General features: G+C 34.3%; 1 protein-coding gene across 2 annotated transcripts in view; it reads right to left on the minus strand.

The window, feature by feature from the left end:
* The window catches only part of VAPA (VAMP associated protein A), a 42,688-nt gene that overhangs the window by 12,592 nt on the left and 7,690 nt on the right, over window positions 1-22,406 (minus strand). For both annotated transcript variants that reach the window (XM_035270555.3, XM_035270554.3), the window contains exons 2-4: window positions 10,412-10,564; window positions 6,303-6,406; window positions 5,497-5,577 (exon numbers count right to left, since the gene is read on the minus strand). In XM_035270555.3, coding sequence (XP_035126446.1) covers window positions 5,497-5,577; window positions 6,303-6,406; window positions 10,412-10,564 — 338 coding nt within the window. The remainder of the gene's footprint in view (window positions 1-5,496; window positions 5,578-6,302; window positions 6,407-10,411; window positions 10,565-22,406) is intronic.

Below are 22,406 nucleotides of genomic sequence, written 5' to 3' on the forward strand. Positions count from 1 at the left end.
CAGAACTGTGAGCCTATTAAACCTCTTTTCTGTATAAACAATCCAGTCTCAGGTACTTCTTTATAGCAATGTAAGAACAAACTAGTACAGTACTTAAATACCAGTGTACTTCTTTTTGCAAAGGGATACTGGAAGTGGGGGTGGGGAAGTGAGGGAGTGGGGTTAAGAAACATACACAGAAAAATTACAAAGTTTAAGACTTGCTATCTCTACAATATTTAAGGAGAGTGCATCAACGATTTTGATAGCTACTGCAGTCTGCTGTGAATATTAACCAAATTTTTCTAAGTTGATTACCAAAAATGAAATTTTGATGATCAACTCTTTCAAGTAAATGTGACCCATAAAATGGTGCTAATCTGAGGTGATAGGTATGTTAATTAGCTTGATTGTGGTGATCATTTAATAATGTATGTATATATTGAAACAAAAAATAAATGTGTAAGGAACCACTATGAACTTTTCCACTACTCTAAACACTAAATAAAGCTGAAAAGGAAATACAAATGCCATCCAGAGAGTTCTTCTATGTTAAATCCTAAGTTGTTACCAGAAACTCAGTTAAAAACTAAACCGATTTTGCTTAAGTTAACATACTTTTTACAACATACTAATAAAAAGAATAAAGGGCCAAAAGATCTCAGGGAATTCTCTATATTAAAATCATAAGATAAAAAGTATATTTTCCACTCTATATTTGTAAAAATACACATCACCAACATGGTATGCAACACATTTCTGTTAATCTCGCACATTTAGAAATGTATTTCAGCAATTGTGTAAGTCAGGATTCAGCATCATACAGCATTTTATCAATTCATCTGAAGTAAATTAACAAAATGTTTATCTATCCATCACACTATCCAGTAACATCCCAACTTCTGAAGAGACAAATTTCATGCTAAACTAAACAGAGAAATACTAACAGGGATACTAACTACTAATTTTATCTACAGATACTAGAAAGAAACCAACATGTCAAAGATACTATGATTTTTTTCAGCAAGTTTTATCAACTTCATCTATAGAAAATACCCAGAAACAGCAGGATACAATTATCAATAGGGTCTTATTACCACATGAATGAAATACTAAGACGTATTCTGTTATCTTTAGATATAAAAGGTTTTATCCTTAGTTGTTAGAAACAAAAACTTATTTTATATTTTGTCCTATCGTAAAGACTTCAGATTTGGTACCCTGAGATTTCATATTTTCTATAAAAGGTGAGATGCAACATTAAACTCACAACTTGAAAGTCACATAATCAACTAAAAACCTAGACAGAACTGGGTCTGTGCCAGGTTGCACTGAGTTTAAACACATTTCTCAGCAAGTAACATTTCTTGTAAAATGTGGTTAATAATACTGTAAGAGTGAGTTTAAGCAGGAAAAGTATTTCCCAAAGTATATTTTTTTCAGAATATCAGATATTTCATAAGTTAATTAGGTTATATTTAAAAAATAAATATTGGGTTAAATATATTTCTTTACCACTAAGTTTTCTTTTACCATTAAGCCTTTAATAGGCAAATACACAACGTGATTCCTTTTGGAGACATTTGCAGTACTTTTCCAAACTCACTTGACTACAGAACGCTTCCAGCCTAATACACTGGACAATTGTGTTTTAGTCTCTCTTCAACATACACATTAATCAATTAGGGACACTTCTAGCCTGAACACTACAGACAAAATGTTTGCACATTTGAATTAGGTAAATTTGAAATGGTGATATATTACAATCTTTCAGTCTCATTTTATGTGCAAAACTTGAAATGTAAATTATAAACACTCAAAAACATCCATCAAAAATCCTAATGGCAAGGCCAGTGAGCCATGAAAGCCGTAAGTTATGTTTACGTACTGCTATATTGAAACACCACTTCAGCTGGTTCACAGAAGTACCTGCCTATTCTTCTCAGGAATCAGTATTGGATTTTGCACATTTTGAATTACCCAACATAATCCAACCATAAAATGAAATCATTACTCCAAAAAAATAAAAGGATCTACATCATCCTATATGCTGTTGACACAGTTTTATCATTAAAATTTTACCATTTGAAGAAGTGCCTTCAGATGAAAAACAGGCCTCCACTCTTATCTTGGCCAAAAGAATGAACAGAAAGTTTGATAAAATTAAAAATCAATTTTGTCACAGGGTCCCGACCGACTGCAGTCTTGAAACACCATCTTCCACTAAAACGGCCCCGAGCTTCTTGAAAAACTTTTTCTAGATCTGGACCTGGAAAAATCTTGCCACATTAGACAAGAAAATTACCAAAGACTGTGAGGGTCAAAAAACTGAAGAAATCAATTTGAAAAGTCTCATTACGAGGCAATTTGAGCACCAATAATGGTAATTAACTGCACGGAGTTAAAACTCAAATATGTTTAAATTCATGAGTTTTAATAATATACAAGTACAGAGGGAAGAATGAAAGGACGGAAGGAGGAAGATCAACTGTACATCACAGGAGGGATGCTTATATAAACAAACTCATTTTTTAAAACCTTTAACTGAAGAGAAACATGGGCATTTGTTCTGCGCCTTTTTAAACTCTACCACTAAATAACCAAGTACTACATAAGCACAAGTTTCTCTTCACAGAAGTATTCTAAAGTAGTGTATGAAGTAGGAATGACAGAGTATCACCATCAATCTTAAATGAATTAACAGACCTAGGCCATACTGTCTCAACCTCAACTTTACTGACATTTTGAGCCAGATTATTCTTTGTTGTGGGGGCTGTTCTGCGCATCATAGGAAGCTGAGAGGCATCTCTGGCCTCTGCCCACTAAACAGATACCTGTAGCACCCTTACTGACCCCTCAGTTGTGAAAACCAAAAATGTCTCCAGACATGGTCCCTAGAGGAACAAATTGACTGCCCCTGGATGAGAACCACTCATTTTGAACTTTCAATCATAGGAAATACTAGGGACAGAGAAAAAAGGTTAAATGACACCACAAGGATGGAATCAGCAAAATCAAGTCTGTGGGAAAGTCTATAGGCAAAGCTACTTTAATAATAAAAACATCCAATAATTTGCAAAGAGAGAGAAAGAAAGAGAAAATACAACAAACTAAAAGATTTAAGAAACATATCATCCAATAGAAGTATTTGGACTCAGCCAGGGGCAGTGGCTCACACCTGTAATCCTAGCACTTTGGGAGGCTGAAGCAGGTGGATCACCTGAGGTCAGGAGTTCGAGACCAGCCTGGCAAAACTCGTATCTCTACAAAAATTACAAAATTAGCCAGGCATGGTGACGTTCGCCTGTAATCCTAGCTACTAGGGAGGCTGAGGCAAGAGAATCACTTGAACCCAGGAGGTGGAGGTTGCAGTGAGCTGAGATCATGCCACTGCACTCCAGCCTGGGCAACACAGCAAAAAAAAGTAGTAGTAGTATTTGGACTTTATTTTCATCTAATCCAAACAAATTGCAGGAAAAAAACTTTTAAAGACATTTCTGACTAGTTTTAATGCTGCCTGGATAGCTTGATATGAAGGATACCCTAAATTTGTAAAGGCATAATAATAGTATTGTCATTAAAACTTTTTTATCTCTTTTTTTAAAGTACTTTGAAAGATATACATTGAAACATTTACAAATTAAATTACACCAAGTCTGGGATTTGCCTTAAACAATACCTAAGATGGGAAGTAATATGATTTATATGTAATAAGCTTAATCACAAACTAGTCATTGTTAAAGCTGTTCGTAAGTTCAGAGGTTCATTGTACTCCTCCTATCTACTCTTCTAGGTGTTTAAAGTTTTTCAAAATAAATCTTTTTAAAAATCATTATTTTTAGCAATATTCCCTACAATTTAATATACAAGTCCACATAATCCAGTTAGTGAAAATACATTCCACAGCTAATCAAGGCTCAGAACCAGATATTATCTAGAGTACTCTGAAGTTACTTAACAACTTTTAGCTTACTAGTAATATGTGCTCTGAAAAGGTTCCAGGCTCAAACTACTTCTGCTCCAAATTTCATGGCAGGGGACTCTGGGGACTCCATTCAGGATTTGCTCAAGTGCTAAAACAGACTCAAAACTACTTTCTTGGATTACCATGGACTAGACAATACTGCTCTTCTCACCCAAGATGTGTAAATGGCTAGGTTCAACTGTCATTGCTATTTCATTTCCATCAACTTCTGGTTAGGTTTCCAAACCAGTGAGGCTACTCTTAATCAGCAGTATCAAATACCTGGGGTTCCAATGCTTTTCACACATCTCAAAGTATATACTATCTAGAGCACAGTAGAAGCCCAGACAGAAGACAGATTTATGTTGACTAAATTACCTAAATTGACTAAATTTTTTACTAATTAATAAAAATGTAAGTAAGAAAATATCCAAATGTTTTTTTTAAAAAGTCAGTCCAGACAATGTGCTGTTTTGTTTTCTTGGTTTCAACAGTAATAGCTGTACAAGCTATTCGCTTCCCTCAGCCTAAGGAAAAAATTAAGAAAACCTCCGAATGGAAAGCATACACACGCCAACTACCACTCACTTTACAGAGAGAGTATACATATTTGCATTTTTTTGCTTTTGGTAAATAACTCCAAAATCACTTAAAAGAGCCATTTTTAAAATTCAAAAAATAATTTGGTCAACACCTAATTATCAGAGTCGTTTTCATTTCTGCTTATCCTGAAAAAGCAACACAGTAGCTGAGCCCACGTATTTAATGTGTATGTCTGCTTTTCAAAGGGCAAATGGCTACCAGATTAAGGCAGTATTCATGTCAGACTGTAATCAAATCATGCCAAACAATTCTATTTATCCGTATTATTGTATATATTAAGTCACACACACAGAAACACTTATCTTTCAAGTCTCTCTTAGCATAGGAAAAATTCTTATTTGCAATCCAGACAGGAAAAAGGACAAGGTAAGTGACCATAACCCACTCTGTACATTCAAAGACTGTTTTGTTTTTAAATAAACACATATATCCCTCAGTCCCCAAACTGTATTTGATTTACACTAATGATAAGCAGCAACAACAGATGGATTTCATTAAAAACAAAAGTGACCAAAATACCAGGGAACAGCCAAACCTGGAATAAAGAGTCTATGTAAATGATTTTTTTATCCCCAGACTGCTGGTACACAGTGGCCAAAAAAGCAATTTATATATATTTTTAAATTAAGTATACACATCTCATTCTAAAGAAGAATTTGTAGTGGGTTTAAGTCATAAAAATTTGGTAGACTTAAATGATTCTTCTCCAGGATGCAGTCTGGACCTAAAAGTGAGTCTTTCTTTCTTCTTAAATAAACAAAATGTTATAAAATTTAAAAAGACACACCAAATTTCCAAGTTTTTTAAAACTTAAATAAGCACTGAGTCTTATCAACTGAAATAACCATATCACACACACCACAAAGGACAAAAATAGAAGGAAAATTAAAGGAATTTCAAAGGAACTGAAAGCTCAACAGCTTCCAATATTTTTACATTTTCTTACTTACCAATTTATCATTTTCATTCGGCATTTCAAATACACATCTCAATTTGGAATCCATTAATTCATCAGGTTTTGCCTCTTTCCACTAAAAATAAACAAACCAAACATGAGGCACAGAGGGTACGATCATGGTAAATAAATTTCACCCAGGACAGCTAAATGATGAGTGTAGCTGCTTGGCTTGGCTGAAATACACTGGTGCACTCTTTATTGATCACCCTGCCACTGTTATCGGCTAATGTCACAGAACCTCTATATAGTCCTAGAGTTACTATCACCATCCATTAAAATTACGACGATATCACTAGCAACCACAGGACCTTCTTAGTAGCAGCATTTCTTTCTTTTTTCTTTTATTCCAGTTGGTCTTGTTCTGTCTCCCAGGCTGGAGTGCAGTGGCCCCTCCTGGGTTCAAGCAATCCTCCCACACCTCCTAGGTAGCTGGGACTACAGGCATTCAACACTATATCCAGCTTTTTTGTAGAGATGGGGTCTTGTCATGTTGCCTGGGCTGGTCTCGAACACCTGGGATTGAAAGACTCCTGTCTTGGCCTCCCAAAGTGCTGGGGTTACACAGGTGAAAGCCACTGCACCCAGCCAGTAGTAGCATTTCTAAACTGTTTCTTAAAAAAAATACTATTTGAAAATTCTTTCATTCTTAAAATTATCTATAATGAAGAAATTGGCATATTTTTTAAAAATCTAAATTTAACTTTTAATTTTTAAAAATTAAGTTTTTCTACTGAGTGCTAAACAAAGCCCACAGTTAAAAACTCCATTCCCCAAAATAAATTCTTCTTCTATACTTACCACAGCTTCCATATCTGAAGTGTTTGGTGGAGCAAAAATTGTCTGTACCATAAATTTGTGTTTACTTTTTTCATTTGGATCATAGTCAAAGGGCTGTAGCATTACTAAACAAGAAAAAAAGAATATATTAAATCGTCTCCCGCATATTTGAAAGATTTACATTGAAATACATTTTTTAAATTTAATTATAGATTAAATTATACCAAGTCTGGGATTTGTCTTAAACAATATCTGGCACCAGTATCATTCCTTTACTTCACGAATTCACAAATTTACAGAAAACCAAAAAGGGTTCAAGAAACCAAACACTGTAACGTTTAAGAATTCAGAATCAACTTAATGAATTCCAATTATTTTTAAATTGCCTTTATACTTTACTAAGTCTTTCAAAACCAACAAAATAAGCAATAGCAATTAAAAATTAAATACAAATCTATGGTTGCCCTTTCTAAACTTAACTTGCGAAAATTTTCAAAACTTTGCCAACATTAACTACGGTAATGCCTATCAGCTCAGATTAAATCTAAGTTATTAAAACTAGTTACAATATGAATTTAGGCTTCTTTTCAGTGTTTTCTGATTTAAAAATTATACAACTGGGGTATTTAAAGGAGAAATAGTAACTTAAAATCTCACTACCACATATTTTTTCGTTTTTTAAAACAGGGTCTCACTCTTGCTGAGGCTGCAGTGCAGTGGTATGACCCCAACTCACTGTAGCCTCAACTTCCCTGGGCTCAGGCAATCCTCCCACTTCAGGCTCCTGAGTAGCTAAGACTACAGGCACATGCCACCATGCCCAGATAATTTTTGTATTTTTTGGAAAGAAAGGGTTTCATAGTTTTGCCCAGGCTGGTATCAAATTCCTGGACTCAGAGAACCATCCTCCTTAGCCTCCTGAAGTACTAGAATTACAGGCAATAACCGCAGCACCCAGCCCATGTATTGTTTTAATAAAATTGATTTTTCAAAAATGTCTTTTAAATAACATCTGTTTCAGTTTATGATTTAAATCTTCTAAAAGAAGTACACAAGGAAACCATATACACCTCTTGATTTCTAAAATGTATTGTACAGTCTCAATGACATTCAAAATTTTTAAGCATTTATAATTTCTCATCTTTTAAGTTTTCCAAGGCTCCATGTGGTTATAAGTCATGCTAAATTTATGTAACATGAGTCCAATATAAGAGACTGAAGAATAAATCAAGTTATACAAAATATATATATGGTATTATAGAAGTTACTTCCCTAACATTAGATTACTTCTAACATGTATCTCCAAACTTTCAAAAAGACAAACACAAGTAAATAAATGGAAGAAAAAACAATTACATAAGAAAATCTTATTCATAAGGTGTATCTGAGAAGTCCATTAACTGACATCAAGGTTAAGACAATTTTTTCAAGGGGTCCAATACACGGCAGCAGGAAATGTACAAGATAAAATGCCTCAGAATACAGCCTAAGCAAAATAAAATTCCATTAGCAACCTTCACTGAACAATCACTACAAGCTAATCACTATGAACCGAAAATTTGTGAATAAACAGAAAACTTACACATGGTTAAGTTTATAGCAGTTACACTAATTTAGGTTGCAAACCACATAACAAGACAAAGACGATCTCGAAAATGTATGTAAAAATGTGAACAAATTAAAGAAGCAAATTCAAAAAGCAAAGTGCTAAAGGAATGTGGGAAAAAGAGAAATGAGCATGCAGTACAGAGAATTAATCAGAGGTTGCTGGAAGTAGCATAGCTTCGAATGACTGTAAATGGAAATACACTACACTAAAAATTGAAAAAGCTAAATTCTAATTGGAGTAGACCAATCCAAGGGCATGCTTGTGTAATCAGTAACTAGTTCACCTGAAGGTTTTAGTAAGTCAGGTTTCTGTGGGAGAAAGTGCCTTGATAAGTAATTTTCAAGAAATATAAATACACAGAAACCAGCAATCTAGGTGCCCTCAAAGAAAAAGTCATTCTGCATAGCTGCATGGATTCCTAGAGCTATAACTGTTTGTACCAATAAACTATTTTTAGCCATGTAGATTGAAATAATTATATCTCCTGGCCAGGTGTGGTGGCTCACACCTGTAATCCCAGCATTTTGGGAGGCCAAGGTGTACAGATCATTTGAGGTCAGGAGTTTGAGACCAGCCTGGCCAACATGGTGAAACCCTGTCTCTACTAAAAATACAAAAACTGAGCCAGGCGTGGTGGCACATGCCTGTAATCCCAGCTACTCAAGTGGCTGAGGCAAGAGAATTGCCTGAACCCGGAAGGCAGAGGTTGTAGTGAGCTAAGATCATACCACTGCACTCCAGCCTGGGTGACAGAGCAAGACACCATCAAAAAGAAAAAAAGAAACCAAAGAAGGAAAAGGAAGGAAGGGGAAGAAGGGGAAGGGGAGGGGGAGGGGTAAGGGGAGGGGGAGGGGGAGGGGAGGAAAAGGCCAAGTGCAGTAGCTCACGCCTGTAATCCCAGCACTTAGGGAGGCCAAGGCAGGCTGGCTGATCACCTGAGGTCAGCCAGGTGACCAACATGGAGAAATCCCGTCTCTACTAAAAATACAAAATTAGCCAGGCAAGGTGGTACATGCCAGAACATATATGGTTCCGTGTATTTTAATACACAGGTTTTTTTTTTAATGTACACATTTCTAAGTAGCTATAATCCCAGCTACTTAGGAGGCAGGAGAATTGCCTGAACCCAGGAGGTAGAGGTTGCAGTGAGCCAAGATCGTGCCATTGCACTCCAGCCTGGGCAACAAGAGCAAAACTCCATCTCAAAAAGTAAAAATAAGAAAAGGAAGAAAGAATTCTATCTTCTTCCAATTGTGCTAAAGGCTTAAACATGCAGTAGAGAGCAACATCCAGAGTACATGCATTCCTTCCTTTATCTTATTTCCCATCTCTCTCTCCCAGGAAATGATGAATTAGACTTAGCAAAGAAACATGAAAAGCACTCCTCCCTACTCTTCTTACCTCAAGACTCACTAAAACATCTTTTTCCTAGCTCTTGAGATTTTGGTCTATACCTGCTGAGGGAAGATTTAGTGTCACCAAGAACTCTGACTGTTGTGGGTCCTTCATGGCCTTTGCAGTCAAGTTCCACCTCTAAATACTCTCAGTAAGCCTACCCTAGGTCCTCACTCTCTGTACCCAATTCTGCTATGGACTTGAAAACTGATATAGAATTATTACAGTGCCTTAGGATTACTTAGCAAGATCACCCAGGTTTTTTTTTTTTTTTAATGTATACATTTCTAAGCCATGCTCCCAGAGATTCCAATCTGGGAGAGATGAATCCATGTGTGTTCCTGCTCCCTGTGTTATTACAATACATAGCAGGATTGAGAAGTACTGCTATAAATAAAGAGTAAATGGTCTCTGCGGGCAGCCTGAGAGGTTCTCTCATAAGCAAAATACACGGAACCATACAGTTTCTCATATTTGCTTCCTATTTCTCAGCTATATTAGTGAAATCAGAGGGACTGAGAAAAGAAACCATTTATGGGGGCATTAGCTCTGGTACCAGTATCAACTGCATAGCAGGAGTAAGCAATCCATATATGGCAAGCATACTTTGACAAATAAACACATAAGAGAGTAGTAAAATAAAAATAAAGTTTTCACAAGCAGGACACTTGACATTTACAATGAAAGGCATAAAGACTCATCTGATTTGACACAGTAGGCAAAAAAGTGGCATTGTACCTTTTTAAGCAAAATAATTATGGTACTTCTATAGCTGCATGTAATATGCTCAAGATCTGAAGGAAAATGACTAGTCAGAAAAATGATGTAATTTTTCAAAGATAAAATAATAAAGAAAGAGAAGGCAGTAGTGAGCTGAAAAAAATACAGATATAAAATTTATAATTGACAGTAATTTCCTATAAATTGACCACACCCCTTACACAGAAGATGAGAGTGAGAAATTTTTTTAAACAGCTTGCATACAGTACAATAATAAGACATCCTTAAAGGCAAAGGCAGGCTAACATAAGAATTATTTCCCTCCCTCCATATGAAATCATATTAAAACCATAATCGTAAAATGTCAAAATTCAAATGTACATAAATTTAGAACATGATTTGCTACCTGAAACAGTCACAGTTGACCCTGGGTCAATAATTCCACTGTTGGGTCTCACACAGTACCGGCGTGGTGCTGTAGTCTTCACTTTGAAACACACTTTTCTATCCGATGGATTTCGCAATTTAAGATTTGTAGTGACTACATCTGTGAAGGGGCCTGTAAAGTTTAAAAATTAAAGAGAAAAAATTTAATTGGATTCTCGACAACAAAGGATTCAAAACTACAAGTATATAATCTCAATTTAAATTATGTGTTGACATCTACAGGCATAAATATCCCAAATGGCTACTAACACTGCCTTTTTCTCCAGGTGATAGACTTAAAAACAAGTCGTATTTTCTTCTTCATTCCCTATATTTCACAAAATTTCTCCAGTAAACATGTATAATTTCTATCAAAAAAAAGTTCTCTGAAACTTTTGCTACAACTGTATTTTTACAGTATGTTACACCACATTGCTGAAAATATCAGAATTTCCCAGTTGTCTGCAAAACAGTGCCAATCTTTATTTTACTAGGCCAACTGCAAAAATCTCTATAGCTGAAGACCCTACATCCTACGGCATCAGTGCTTTTGCTTCAACTCAATTTTGTTGGTTATTCAACCCATTCATTCATTCACATATTTAGTGTTTATTATGCCATATGCTCTGGATACAAAGTTTTTAAGCTTTGATTCTGCACCCAAACAACATAAAATTATAAAAACAAAGAACCCAATCCATTTTGCCTAAGAAAAGCCTAAAGAAAACTTACGCAGATTGATTAAGACAACAAAATAAAATACCTGTTAATTTGGAGGCAGAAGATAAAAACAAGTTCCCGTTGGAAGCAATAACCACAGTTCTAACTATTCCAAAAGTAAATTTTACATGGTTCTAAAAACAATCTGTTTTAAAGCTATATATATATTTTTTAAAGCTAGAAGGCAGGAATCAAAGAAAACTATTATAAATGCTGTATTTTCTTTATTTCAATGTTAATGAATAAGCATGTCTTTTAAAATTTTGCAAAAGCAAGATTATTAAAAGACGCTTATTTCAACCCCTTAAGTAAAATAATTTTATCCTATGCTTCAAGTCTGTGAGTAGCAAAATTATTTTCTAAGAAATAAAAATTTGGAACTAGGATGAGAGGAAGGAGATAGAAAGCACTGAAAATTAGAAGAAAACATATAAAGGCAGGCAAACAGTTAAAGAAAAGAAAGCATTTTTACAGGTCTATATATTTCTTTTTTGTAAAAAAAAAAAAGCATACATACGATAAAGTATGATCTCCTGAACTGCTTGTTTCATTATATGGTCAAGCTAATCATTCCATCTACAACATACACCTTTTTTGCTGCTTCTCCAACCCCAGATGCTTGCTTTTTCTCTTTGAAAAGCATCTAACAACTCCACCAGAAAACTAGTCTGAGAGCAAAGATGAAAAACTTCAATGTGCCCATTTTACCACATGAATCCACAAAATGGCTGGCTGGAGATATGTTTTGAAGTGACAAAACCAGGAGTTTTAAAGACAAATTCCATTTCTTAACATTCTCAAACCCATAAGTACTACAGATACTTGAAAATGTAAATTTTTATAGAACTATTTTCACTAGGACTTTAACAGTAGCAAGCACAGATTAAAGATCCAATTTCTTAGTAACATGACAAAAGAAATGCCACAAAATTTTAATTCTGAACAAACCTAATCCAAAATGTGAATAATCCATAATTATTTTTAATTACTTATTTTCGTAATTATGTTTTTAGTATTTAAATGTTTTATTAATTTAAATTCTCCCCAATTTTAAAAAGTATCAATTATCCAAACTAAGGTAAAATTTTTTAACTGATTTTTTAAACGACTGTGTGTCAATTTTCATCAACAAACGCGGTAAGAATTGTATAAATTCTGAAATAGTATTTACATTTCATGATACTACCCAGTAGGGATTATAACAGTCAATACAGATTGTGGGCTTTCTAGACATAAAAATATGTATTACCTAAAGATGATGATAATGTATCAAAATAAATCCCACCAATTCAAAACAAAATTCTTTTTTTTTTTTAATTGCACTTTAGGTTTTGGGGTACATGTGCAGAATATGCAAGATAGTTACACAGGTACACACATGGCAGTGTGTTTTGCTGCCTTCCTCCCCTTCACCCACATTTGGCATTTCTCCCCATGCTATCAATTCAATTGGAGAATGGTGGTTTTGATTTGCATCTCTCTAACGGCCAGTGATGATGAGCATTTTTTCATATGTTTGTTGGCCTCATGTATGTCTTCTTTTGTAAAGTGTCTGTTCACATCCTTTGCCCATTTTTGAATGGGCTTGTTTTTTTCTTGTAAATTTGTTTGAGTTCTTTGTAAATTCTGGATATCCAAAACAAAATTCTTAACTAGACTTTTTACCCTTGTGAGTAAAACATAGAATTACCTATAATAAACCCACCTAACAAATGAATTTGAGATTTTCTGCTACATTGTATCCCTCTAACCAAGCCTCTCAATGAGGGTTGCTCCCAGCAGACACTTCAGAATCTGAGCTCCTCTCCTAGTTTAAAATGGAAAATTAGCAAGTACTGATGAACATTAGCAAAGGAATAACCAGATTTAATAGCTAAAACAGGTCATGGGAAGAAATAATCCAGTCCACTTTTGTGAGTTATAGAACCCTTAAAGAACCTGATGAAAGCCATATCCTGCATCAGAAAAACAGACATAGGTAAATATTCACAAAAATTTTACAATGACTTTTGTGGGAGGTAAAATGAGTTGGAAAGCCAGGTTCAGCTGATTTAAAAGGCCTGATGAAATCTTAAGGTCTTCAGATAAGAGAAGTTATATATATATACCTTATGAAAGTGCTATAAACATATAACCCTTTAGGTGATACTGCCCCTTACAAGGTATTTTCATTAGGCATTATGATTGGGTGGTACTACTGGGGTGGGGAGTAGGGGGTGGGAAGTAGGGAGTGGAGGGGTGGGGGCAGGAAACAGGACAGCAGATATTCTGCAATGCAGACCCATACAATGAAGTATTATGTTCCCACTGCATCAAATTTTCAAATACGCCTCCACAAATTATTGGTGAAAACCCTCTTTTCCAAGTATTCATCTATTATGTAACAGGAAAAATGTGTACTCTTTTCTTCAGAATGTTAAAAGGTAAGTTCACCATTACAGAAGATTATTCTACCAACAGCAATGCCCCTCATAATACCTGAATCATCAATACAACACAATTAGCAGGCATTTCCAGGTGAGACATTCACATTGATCTACCTATATGCATAAATATTCTTATTTTACCATTTTATCAATGTTAAGTACTGTCAACACTATTCAGATAACTCTTGTCTTATTTCTCTTAAATCCAAACATATTCATCTTAAGTAAGTACAAACATCTGCCTACTGTACCTACAAACTTAAGCAGGGTACAAGTATCTGACTACTTCATTATGTCTTCTAGTGTAGTCATGCCCATTTACACTTAAAATGAGTATGCCATTATAAAATTACTTTTTTTTTCTGTTATAGCTAGGACAAATATACTTTAAATTTTTTAATTACATGTTTGTCATTTTGTATACGAATTTCATTTCAGGATAGTAACAGGAGCATTACAAAATATAAAAATGAGGTATGAAGTTAGAGTTAAGAACCCCTAAATTAAACCAATAATCTCCTGCTTTAGTAATTGAAAATGTATCCTTTGTAATGCTTAGGTGATTAAACCATTATGTACCTATGCAACAATCCTGCATAATGTGCACATGTACCCCAGAACCCAAAGTACAATTTAAAAAAAAAGTATAATAATTATAATGAAAAAAAAAAAAGAGAGAGAGAGAGAAACAAGTGGCTACCATAAAAGTCAGGATCATGGTTAACCCTGCAGTGGAAGTAGTCGGGAGAGAGCACAAGGAGAGCTTTGCCGAATGCTGGCCAAGTTCTATTTCTCACCCTGGAGGTGATTATATGAGTATTTACTTTTTGATAATTCCTTGAACTGTATATATCTTCTCTTTAAGAAAAACAATAAAAATGTTTTTAAAAAACTGATCCTTGACATAACCTTGAAAAACTAAAAAAAAAAAAAAAAAGTGAAAAGCAGTTTTGACAACAAAGTGAACATCTGATGCAATTTATGTAGTAAACAAATATTCATGTTTCAAGGATTTCTAAAACTTAATCTCTATAAATGAGGGAAATCCTATCATTTACCCAATGTAAGTACTTAGTTTAACATTTAGGAAACAATTTTTGAACTAGCCCATTTTAATCAAAAGTATTAATACAAACTTAGGTTAGAGATGTCACTGTTAATAATGAACTATCCCATATAAAAAAACAAAACTGCATACAAGTTACATTTATTTGCACTCTTATAATGAAAAATTCTACAATTAAAATACTTCTACCTTTCAATTATGTGGTGGTTGTTCTTTGGAAGCCCTACCATTTTCCTGCCACTAAGTATTCTGTTGCAACTCCTCTACAGCCCTCACTGCCATTAAGCCAAAATCCTACTCCTAGTCCCAAATTCTTACAGTCAAATAGAAATGTAACATACACAAATGTGGCCTCTGAGTTAAAAAGTCTGAACCTAAGTTTTAAAAAAATCTTACAACCTGAGATGTCAAAAATATTAGAAAATTTTAAGACAGCTCACCCAGAAGGCAGTCAAGTGAGACTGGCCTGCCTCCTTTGCCTAAAAACATTTTCCCAGCATGAAATACCCTTTTTAGTCAGTCGATATATATAAAATTCAACCATTCAGAACAATGCCTTCCTTTTAAATCGTGGGACTTTTATTCTCCAAACCATCTAATCTTAAAAGGAACCCCAGTAAGCTAAGAAGAGCCACAAAAAAAAAAAAAAAACACTCTAACAGTGTTTAAAAACTGTTATTGTTCATCTATATTTTGATGTGAACTACTGATAACAAAGTTATCTTGAAATGCCAAGATGAGTTCAGCTGCAAAGAGAATCAACTGTGGAGGAGGGCAACTGATAGCTCTTCCCCCAACATTTTATTATGAAAAATTTGACATAGACATTGAGATAATTATATAAACACATACACTCATCACTCAAATTCTACAATCAATATTTTGCTGTATTTACTTTGCAGCATATCTATCTGCTCTGTTCAGCCATCCACTTAACTTTTGATGCACATCAAAGTAAGCTGAAAACATGAGTACAGTCACTCCTGAACACCTCAGTATGCATATCATTAACTTCAGTATTTGTTTTCGGTTAAGAGAATACAGTTTTAATACAGGATAAGCAGTAGTATATCGCACAGGGCATTTCAGAAAACGCTTCGAAAATGTAGCTTAAGAATAAACAGGCAAAGTACATGAACATTAATTTATGAACTCTGTGACACCCATTTAGGCTAGCTACTCAGAGGTGTGTTTGAGAGACAATTCTCCATGGACCGCTATCATTTCTGCACATCATGCAAGGAGAAGTCCTGGGGTTTTTACCCAGATTATCTTTTCAAGAATGTATTTAATAGTGAACTGTCTTAGAAGACGAAACCTCCATTCTGAAGAGAGGGACAGGTGTGTTCACTGGCCAATACAATAAAGATAAGGTCTTCTTCTATAACAAAGGTCAGGTAGGTTTCTGTGCAGCCCACTATTAAAGATTCAGTACGTGAATAGCATCTACCTGAACTCCTCTGTCACCTCCATGGAATTAGAGGAGGGCAAGGAAAACCAAAACAAATATGAATCCCATTCCAATTGCAGTGCCATGAATTAGGTCCACTGTCTAACTCGGGAAATCTCATGTCTTCTACCAACATCTAAAAACTGCAGCAGGCTAAATTTTCAGTCCCTTCACAGTTCTTGACAAGGTCTTTGTAAATTTCTGACTACGCAGTGCAAACTAGTAAGGAAAGCTGGCTGCTCTGCTCAAATATACAAACAATGTAGTCAGAACAATGCAGGTGATGTTTTCAAAAGGTTTTAGCTAATTAACTAAGTTGTATCACTGATTAAACCATTTCCCAGTTACATAAAAGTTATGCTGCTGAATATCTGTGATGTCATGTTAATCGTACATATGAAACATAGTTAATACTATATAGTACACAGGATATCTACTATGGCAACAGCCTAGCGTTTATTGGGCACTCATGTATCAATAACTTTGTATGAACTATGTTATTTAACCCTCATAAGTTGTGCACTCATGTATCAATAACTTTGTATGAACTATGTTATTTAACCCTCATAAGTCCGTGAAGTAGACACTTTCATTATATTTTAATATTATACGAAGTTTACAGACGATTCAACTCAGAAGGTGAACACTAGTCCAAGGTCATATAACTCAAAGCAATGAAAGTGAGAAGTCAAACCAGGTCTGACTCTAGGGCCTGAACGTTCATAAATTTTGTATGTATAACCTAGCGGTATTTATTTTTTAATTCATAAGCATTCCAGGTAGACTTCTGCAGCAATAAAGCATGAAAGTGCAGTCATATTAGCTATATATGAAAAATATTTTTAAATGGATATTGTTATTTCTCTTGGTCACATAGGCCAACACTGAACATTTCCCAAAATAAGTATCAAGCACTCAAAAAATATTTTACATTTTACATCCAAGAAAGCCCTAAAACATTCTTATTACAAAGTTTTTAAATGATGCCACTCGAATTTATTTGCCCTTACTATACATTTATTTCAAACACACTGACATATGAGACTTGATGTAAGCTCTATGAAGACTAGGACTTTGTTTCGTTAGGTGCTGTATCCCCAGTAACTAACACAATGCCTGGCATAGTAGGTACTGAATAAACAGTATTGTATAAATATTGTTGTACAAATAGAGTACTACTTTCTGGGAAAGAAAATGATTCTTAATTCTATTTTAAAAGATTTAGTCATTCAAGTACTAAAATATATCTCTTTATGAGATTTCACTAAAGTAAAATCAAAAAACTATGGATCCTGCAATTTATGAAAAGGACTGCACTATTTTATTTAAGCCTCTAAGAGCTTTAATTACTGAAACTACCTCATTGTCCCTGCTTATCATATTATTACACAATCAACAAATAGTTTTAGCATAGATCATGAAAACTCTCCAAAATCCACTTAATATAGCCATGTAATCATTTTTTGTAAACCAGTATTCCCACTCTGGGAGTCTAAAGTTACAGTCTGAAAGTTACTAACAGGAGGAGATCATGTCTTTTACTTCTTTTACACCATTTTCATAGAATGTAGTACTGTTCTGGTCATATAATTAAATATCCATCACCTTTACATACAGGTACCCAAATAAATGAAAACACTTCTTTTCATTCTTTTGGCAGCCTTCTGGGGGAAGGGAGACACTCATTTCTGTTACTGATGTTATACTATCACTTTAAAAAAAAAAAAAGCATAATGTAGTATGTTCAATTAGAGGCTTAACAGCTAAAACCATTACCTAGGTGATTGACCTCGGGTAAATCACTTCACCTCTCTATCCCAGTCTAACCTCCATTTTAGAATTGGTAGGCAAAATGATCTCTAAGGCTTCTCTCAGCTCTAAAATCATGTGACATTATGATTAACGTAGTTACTACCTTAAAAAAGTCTTCTACCCTATGGTAAAGATGGGAGATAATTCAATCCTAAACCATCACAGCTTTATTAACATTTTATTTTTTAAAAACTACCTTAAACATTTTAGGAGGAGTGTGTTTTAGGGTATTCTGATGCATCCACTGCTCACTCTGACCTTAAAGATCCTGGTGACATAATCTTGAAAACAAGGCAGGGAAAATAGTCTTAACACAGAAGCGGAACACTTTGATTTGCAACATTTTTATACCAATTTTATGTCCTTCCACTCTAAACTGCCAAAGAATAAGATGTACACAAACATACACTATTTGTAAAAGAACAATGTTAGTGTTCAACAATCAACGTGAAATTAGTGTATGCTACTTATTAATAATTTAATATCTTTTATTAAAATAGAAATGAGTGGTCCAGATCTAAAGTTGAATTTTTGGACTCTAGATAGGTAAGATGTGAATAAACAGAAAAAAATGTACATTTTCAGAGAACCTGAAATAAATTTTTATTATTATTTAGATCTAAAGTTCTTGCTAGGGGAAAACATTTATAACATGAGAAAATGATCACAATAATCTTAACTAAAAAGATACAAAATATAAATATATAGAGTTATACATATTAAAGTTTGAAAAGAAGTTTATCAAAATCTTAACTGTGGTTATTTTGTACGATTGAGTATTTTTATTTGCTCAATAATATCTATACTTTTTCCATATTCTACATTTGGCATTGATTATATCAGAAGGGACTTTTAAACATGTACCCATAGCAGCTTAATTTGCTTATAAATCCTTATTTGTAAAATTCTGGAAGAAAAAACTGAAAAAACTCAGAACCACTGTTTTGAGGATCTGTTGTTAGTGGGGCTTTTCTCAGTGGGAACAGTAGTCAGAAAGCAAGACCAAGAGATTCTTGCCCTACAGGCTTTATTTGGAAAGTAAAATTTTTTCACAGGAAAAACTAAACAGGCAGCACACTATGATTTAAAGGCACCCTACATCTTAAAAGTATGACAGTCACTCCACATCAGATTATTCAAGAATCAAAATAAAATATATATTCATACATAGTTTACACATACACACACATACATGAAACATACAGCTATAAAATAAAAGAGCTGTCAAAACATGAGCCCATAAGAAATTCGTCAAGTTATACTACAAACATACTTTTAAAAGTCCTCTCATAGCAGTAATTCTTTTTTAATTAACATCTCTACTTTTTAATGGTAATTCAACCTAATCACTTCCTTAAAAGGCTGAAAGATATGTAACTAAACTTCTCCTTTAAATCTGAATTTTGAGAATAGTATCAAACATTCATGATAACTAGTTATAAAGAACATCCCAAATACCAGAGAAAAGCAGCTAAGCAGGCTATGGTATATTAATAATACAAAAATGTCAACAAAAATGATGTGGAGGTTTCTTTCACAAACATTTTAGACACGGGTTTATACTGTTTTTATGAAGTGAAATATGTGCTACAGAATAACAATTACAAAGTGAAATATGTGTTACAGGATAATAATTACAGAATAATTTATTTTTATAAAGTGAAATGTTACAGAATGTGTTACAAATGTCCAGAAATTATCAAATCCAATCTCATTTAAGCAAAGAATATTTTATTATTAAAAAAAAAAACATACTTAAGAATCTAATATAAAAGATGTAAGCAATTCAATGGCACAGGAAATGAAGTATAACTGGCATCAATCATAGGAATAGGCTGCATTCAAGAGAAACTAATTCCTGGGATCACAAGACTTCTTTGCCTACATTTCTCTGCCTTCTTTCTCTTAAGTTGTTTCTGCTTGCAAATCGGCCACTGTTTTGTCTCCCAGTCCATTTGACCTTAAAGGTCTAAAATCTATAACTATCCATCTATAGTTGTGTTTCAAGGTGAGGCATCAAAATTTGGCTGGTCAGTCACCAGCATATATGCTGGCTGGCCTTGAATCTAGATTATAAACAGCCACTTCCTGTGACACCAGGTATAATTGATTTCCTAAGCCATTGAGAATGCTTATTAATAAACTCTTAAATGTGATTTTGTTCTTAATAAGATTGGACTTCATAATTTCAGAAAACATGTTCAACTTTATGGTTCTGTGAAACATATTTCACTTTATAAAAATCATCTAGACCAGTACCTCACTGAACCAATCATCACTGAGAGAAGAGGAGTACTATAAACTTATCTGGTGCTTAGACCTACCTGCCTCTTTAATACAGTCTATGGGCAGGAACCATTCTCAGAGAAATAACTCTTCCTATACAAATCTACCATACTTCTCACAAAGGACTATCAACTAATGCCACCAATAAGAAAAGTGGAAACACCACATTTGTATACAGTTATAATTTAACTGTAACAGGGCAGTTCTAAATTAGACCTATTTCCAGCTAAACCTTAATTTGTGAACTGTTACTGGATGATTATAAACATTAGATTTATTTTCTATTCATCTTTATATACCTTTCCTTACTTGAAGACTTCAGACTGTAAAAATGCTTGGTATTAATAAAAAATTATACAAGGACAAATGAAATCTTTGATCTAATCTCCCAAAGGTAACAATCAAGTGTAATAAATTCTTTTAAGTTCTTTTATAATAAAAAGCACTACACATTCCTTATTGAAATCTTGGGAAATGGCCAGGCGCTGTAGCTCACACCTGTAATCCCAGCACTTTGGGAGGCTGAGTCCGGTGGACCAGGAGGTCAAGAGGTCAAGACCATCCTGGCCACCATGGTGAAACGCCGTCTCTACTAAAAATACAAAAATTAGCTGGGTGTGGTGGCAATGCCTGTAGTCCCAGCTACTCTGGAGGCTGAGGCAAGAAAATCACCTGATCCCAGGAGGCACAGGTTGCAGTGAGCCAAGATCCTGCCGCAGCGCTCCAGCCTGGGCAACAGAGCGAGACTCCGTCTCAAAAAATAAAAATAAAAAAATCGTGGAAAATACAGAAAAGTATAAATATAAAAACAAAAAGCTCTCTAATCCTGAAGCAGAGCTGAAGATCACTAATATATTTTTTCCAATCTTTTTATCATCCATATGTTACCATAATCTATGCAACTTTTCAATTAAGGGATAAAGCTGTCACCACCAACCAACCTAACATCACAAGTGGAACAACCAGACATTACCTACACCTAATGCAACAGAATATCACCTATGAAGTATTTTTACCAAAAAAGATGAAACCTGAATCTAATCAAGTCCTTAAATCTAACTCCAATTTATGGGAAATACATACCAGACATACTTAGAATATGGGACATTCTACTACACAACTGATAGGATCTTTTCAACAAGTCAATGTCACGATTTTTATAAAGGTGGAAGAAATTACTGTTTTAAGGTTAAGACAACAACTTAGACACATGACACTCAAATGCAATGCACAGACTCAAAACAGGAGTACAAGTGGGGAAATTTCAATAAACTAAATATTAGAGGACATTTAAGAATCACTGTTAATTTTATCAAGTGTTACAGGTATCATGATTATGCAAAAAAAATGTCCTTTTCTGATTAGAAATGCAAACTTAAATATCTAGGAATGAAATGTTATGCTATCATCCAGGATTTTTTTTTTTAATGCTGAAGTAAGCCAGGTATGGTGGCTCATGCCTATAATTTCAGCACTTTGGGAGGCTAAGGCAGGAGGATTGCTTGAGACCAGAAATTCGAGATCAGCCTGGGCAACACAGCAAGACGGTCTCTTCAAAAAAACAAAATATATAATAATTAGACAGGCACAGTGGCATGCACTTGTAGTCAAAGCTACTCAGAAGGATCGCTTGGGCCCTGGAGTTCAAGGCTGCAATGAGTTATGATAGCACCACTGCACTTCAGTCCAGTGTCAGAGTGAGACAGTTGCCAAAACACACACACACACACACACACACACACACACACACACACGGTGGCAAACAAAAATATACAAATAAACAAATATGATTATGGTAAAATGTTAATCATTAAATGTACATTTAAATTTAATTTACTAAATTAAGGCATACTGAGGTTCATATAAGGTGCTCGTGAATGTTTGAAAATTTTAAACGTTTAAAACTTGAGTCACGTTTCAGTTACAAAAATAAACTAGTAAACAAGAATTTGCAAGTAACAGTCCTCTCTTACATTTAATTTTCTTCCAAAACTAACTTTTTTATGATCAAAAGAAAGCAAGATCCATCCTATATTAACTACCATTTCTGGAAGGCAAGTAAGATTTCACTAAATGGTCAGTAAAAAGATAAAAAGAAACTATGCTGAGATGATGGATATGTCAATTTGCTTCACTGTAATAATCATTTTACCGCCTATACATACCCCATAACATCCTGTTGTATGTACATCTTAAATAAACACAATAAAATTTT

The sequence above is a fragment of the Callithrix jacchus genome, chromosome 13 (genome assembly GCF_049354715.1).
Source record: "Callithrix jacchus isolate 240 chromosome 13, calJac240_pri, whole genome shotgun sequence".
Classification (NCBI taxonomy): Eukaryota; Metazoa; Chordata; class Mammalia; order Primates; family Cebidae; genus Callithrix; species Callithrix jacchus.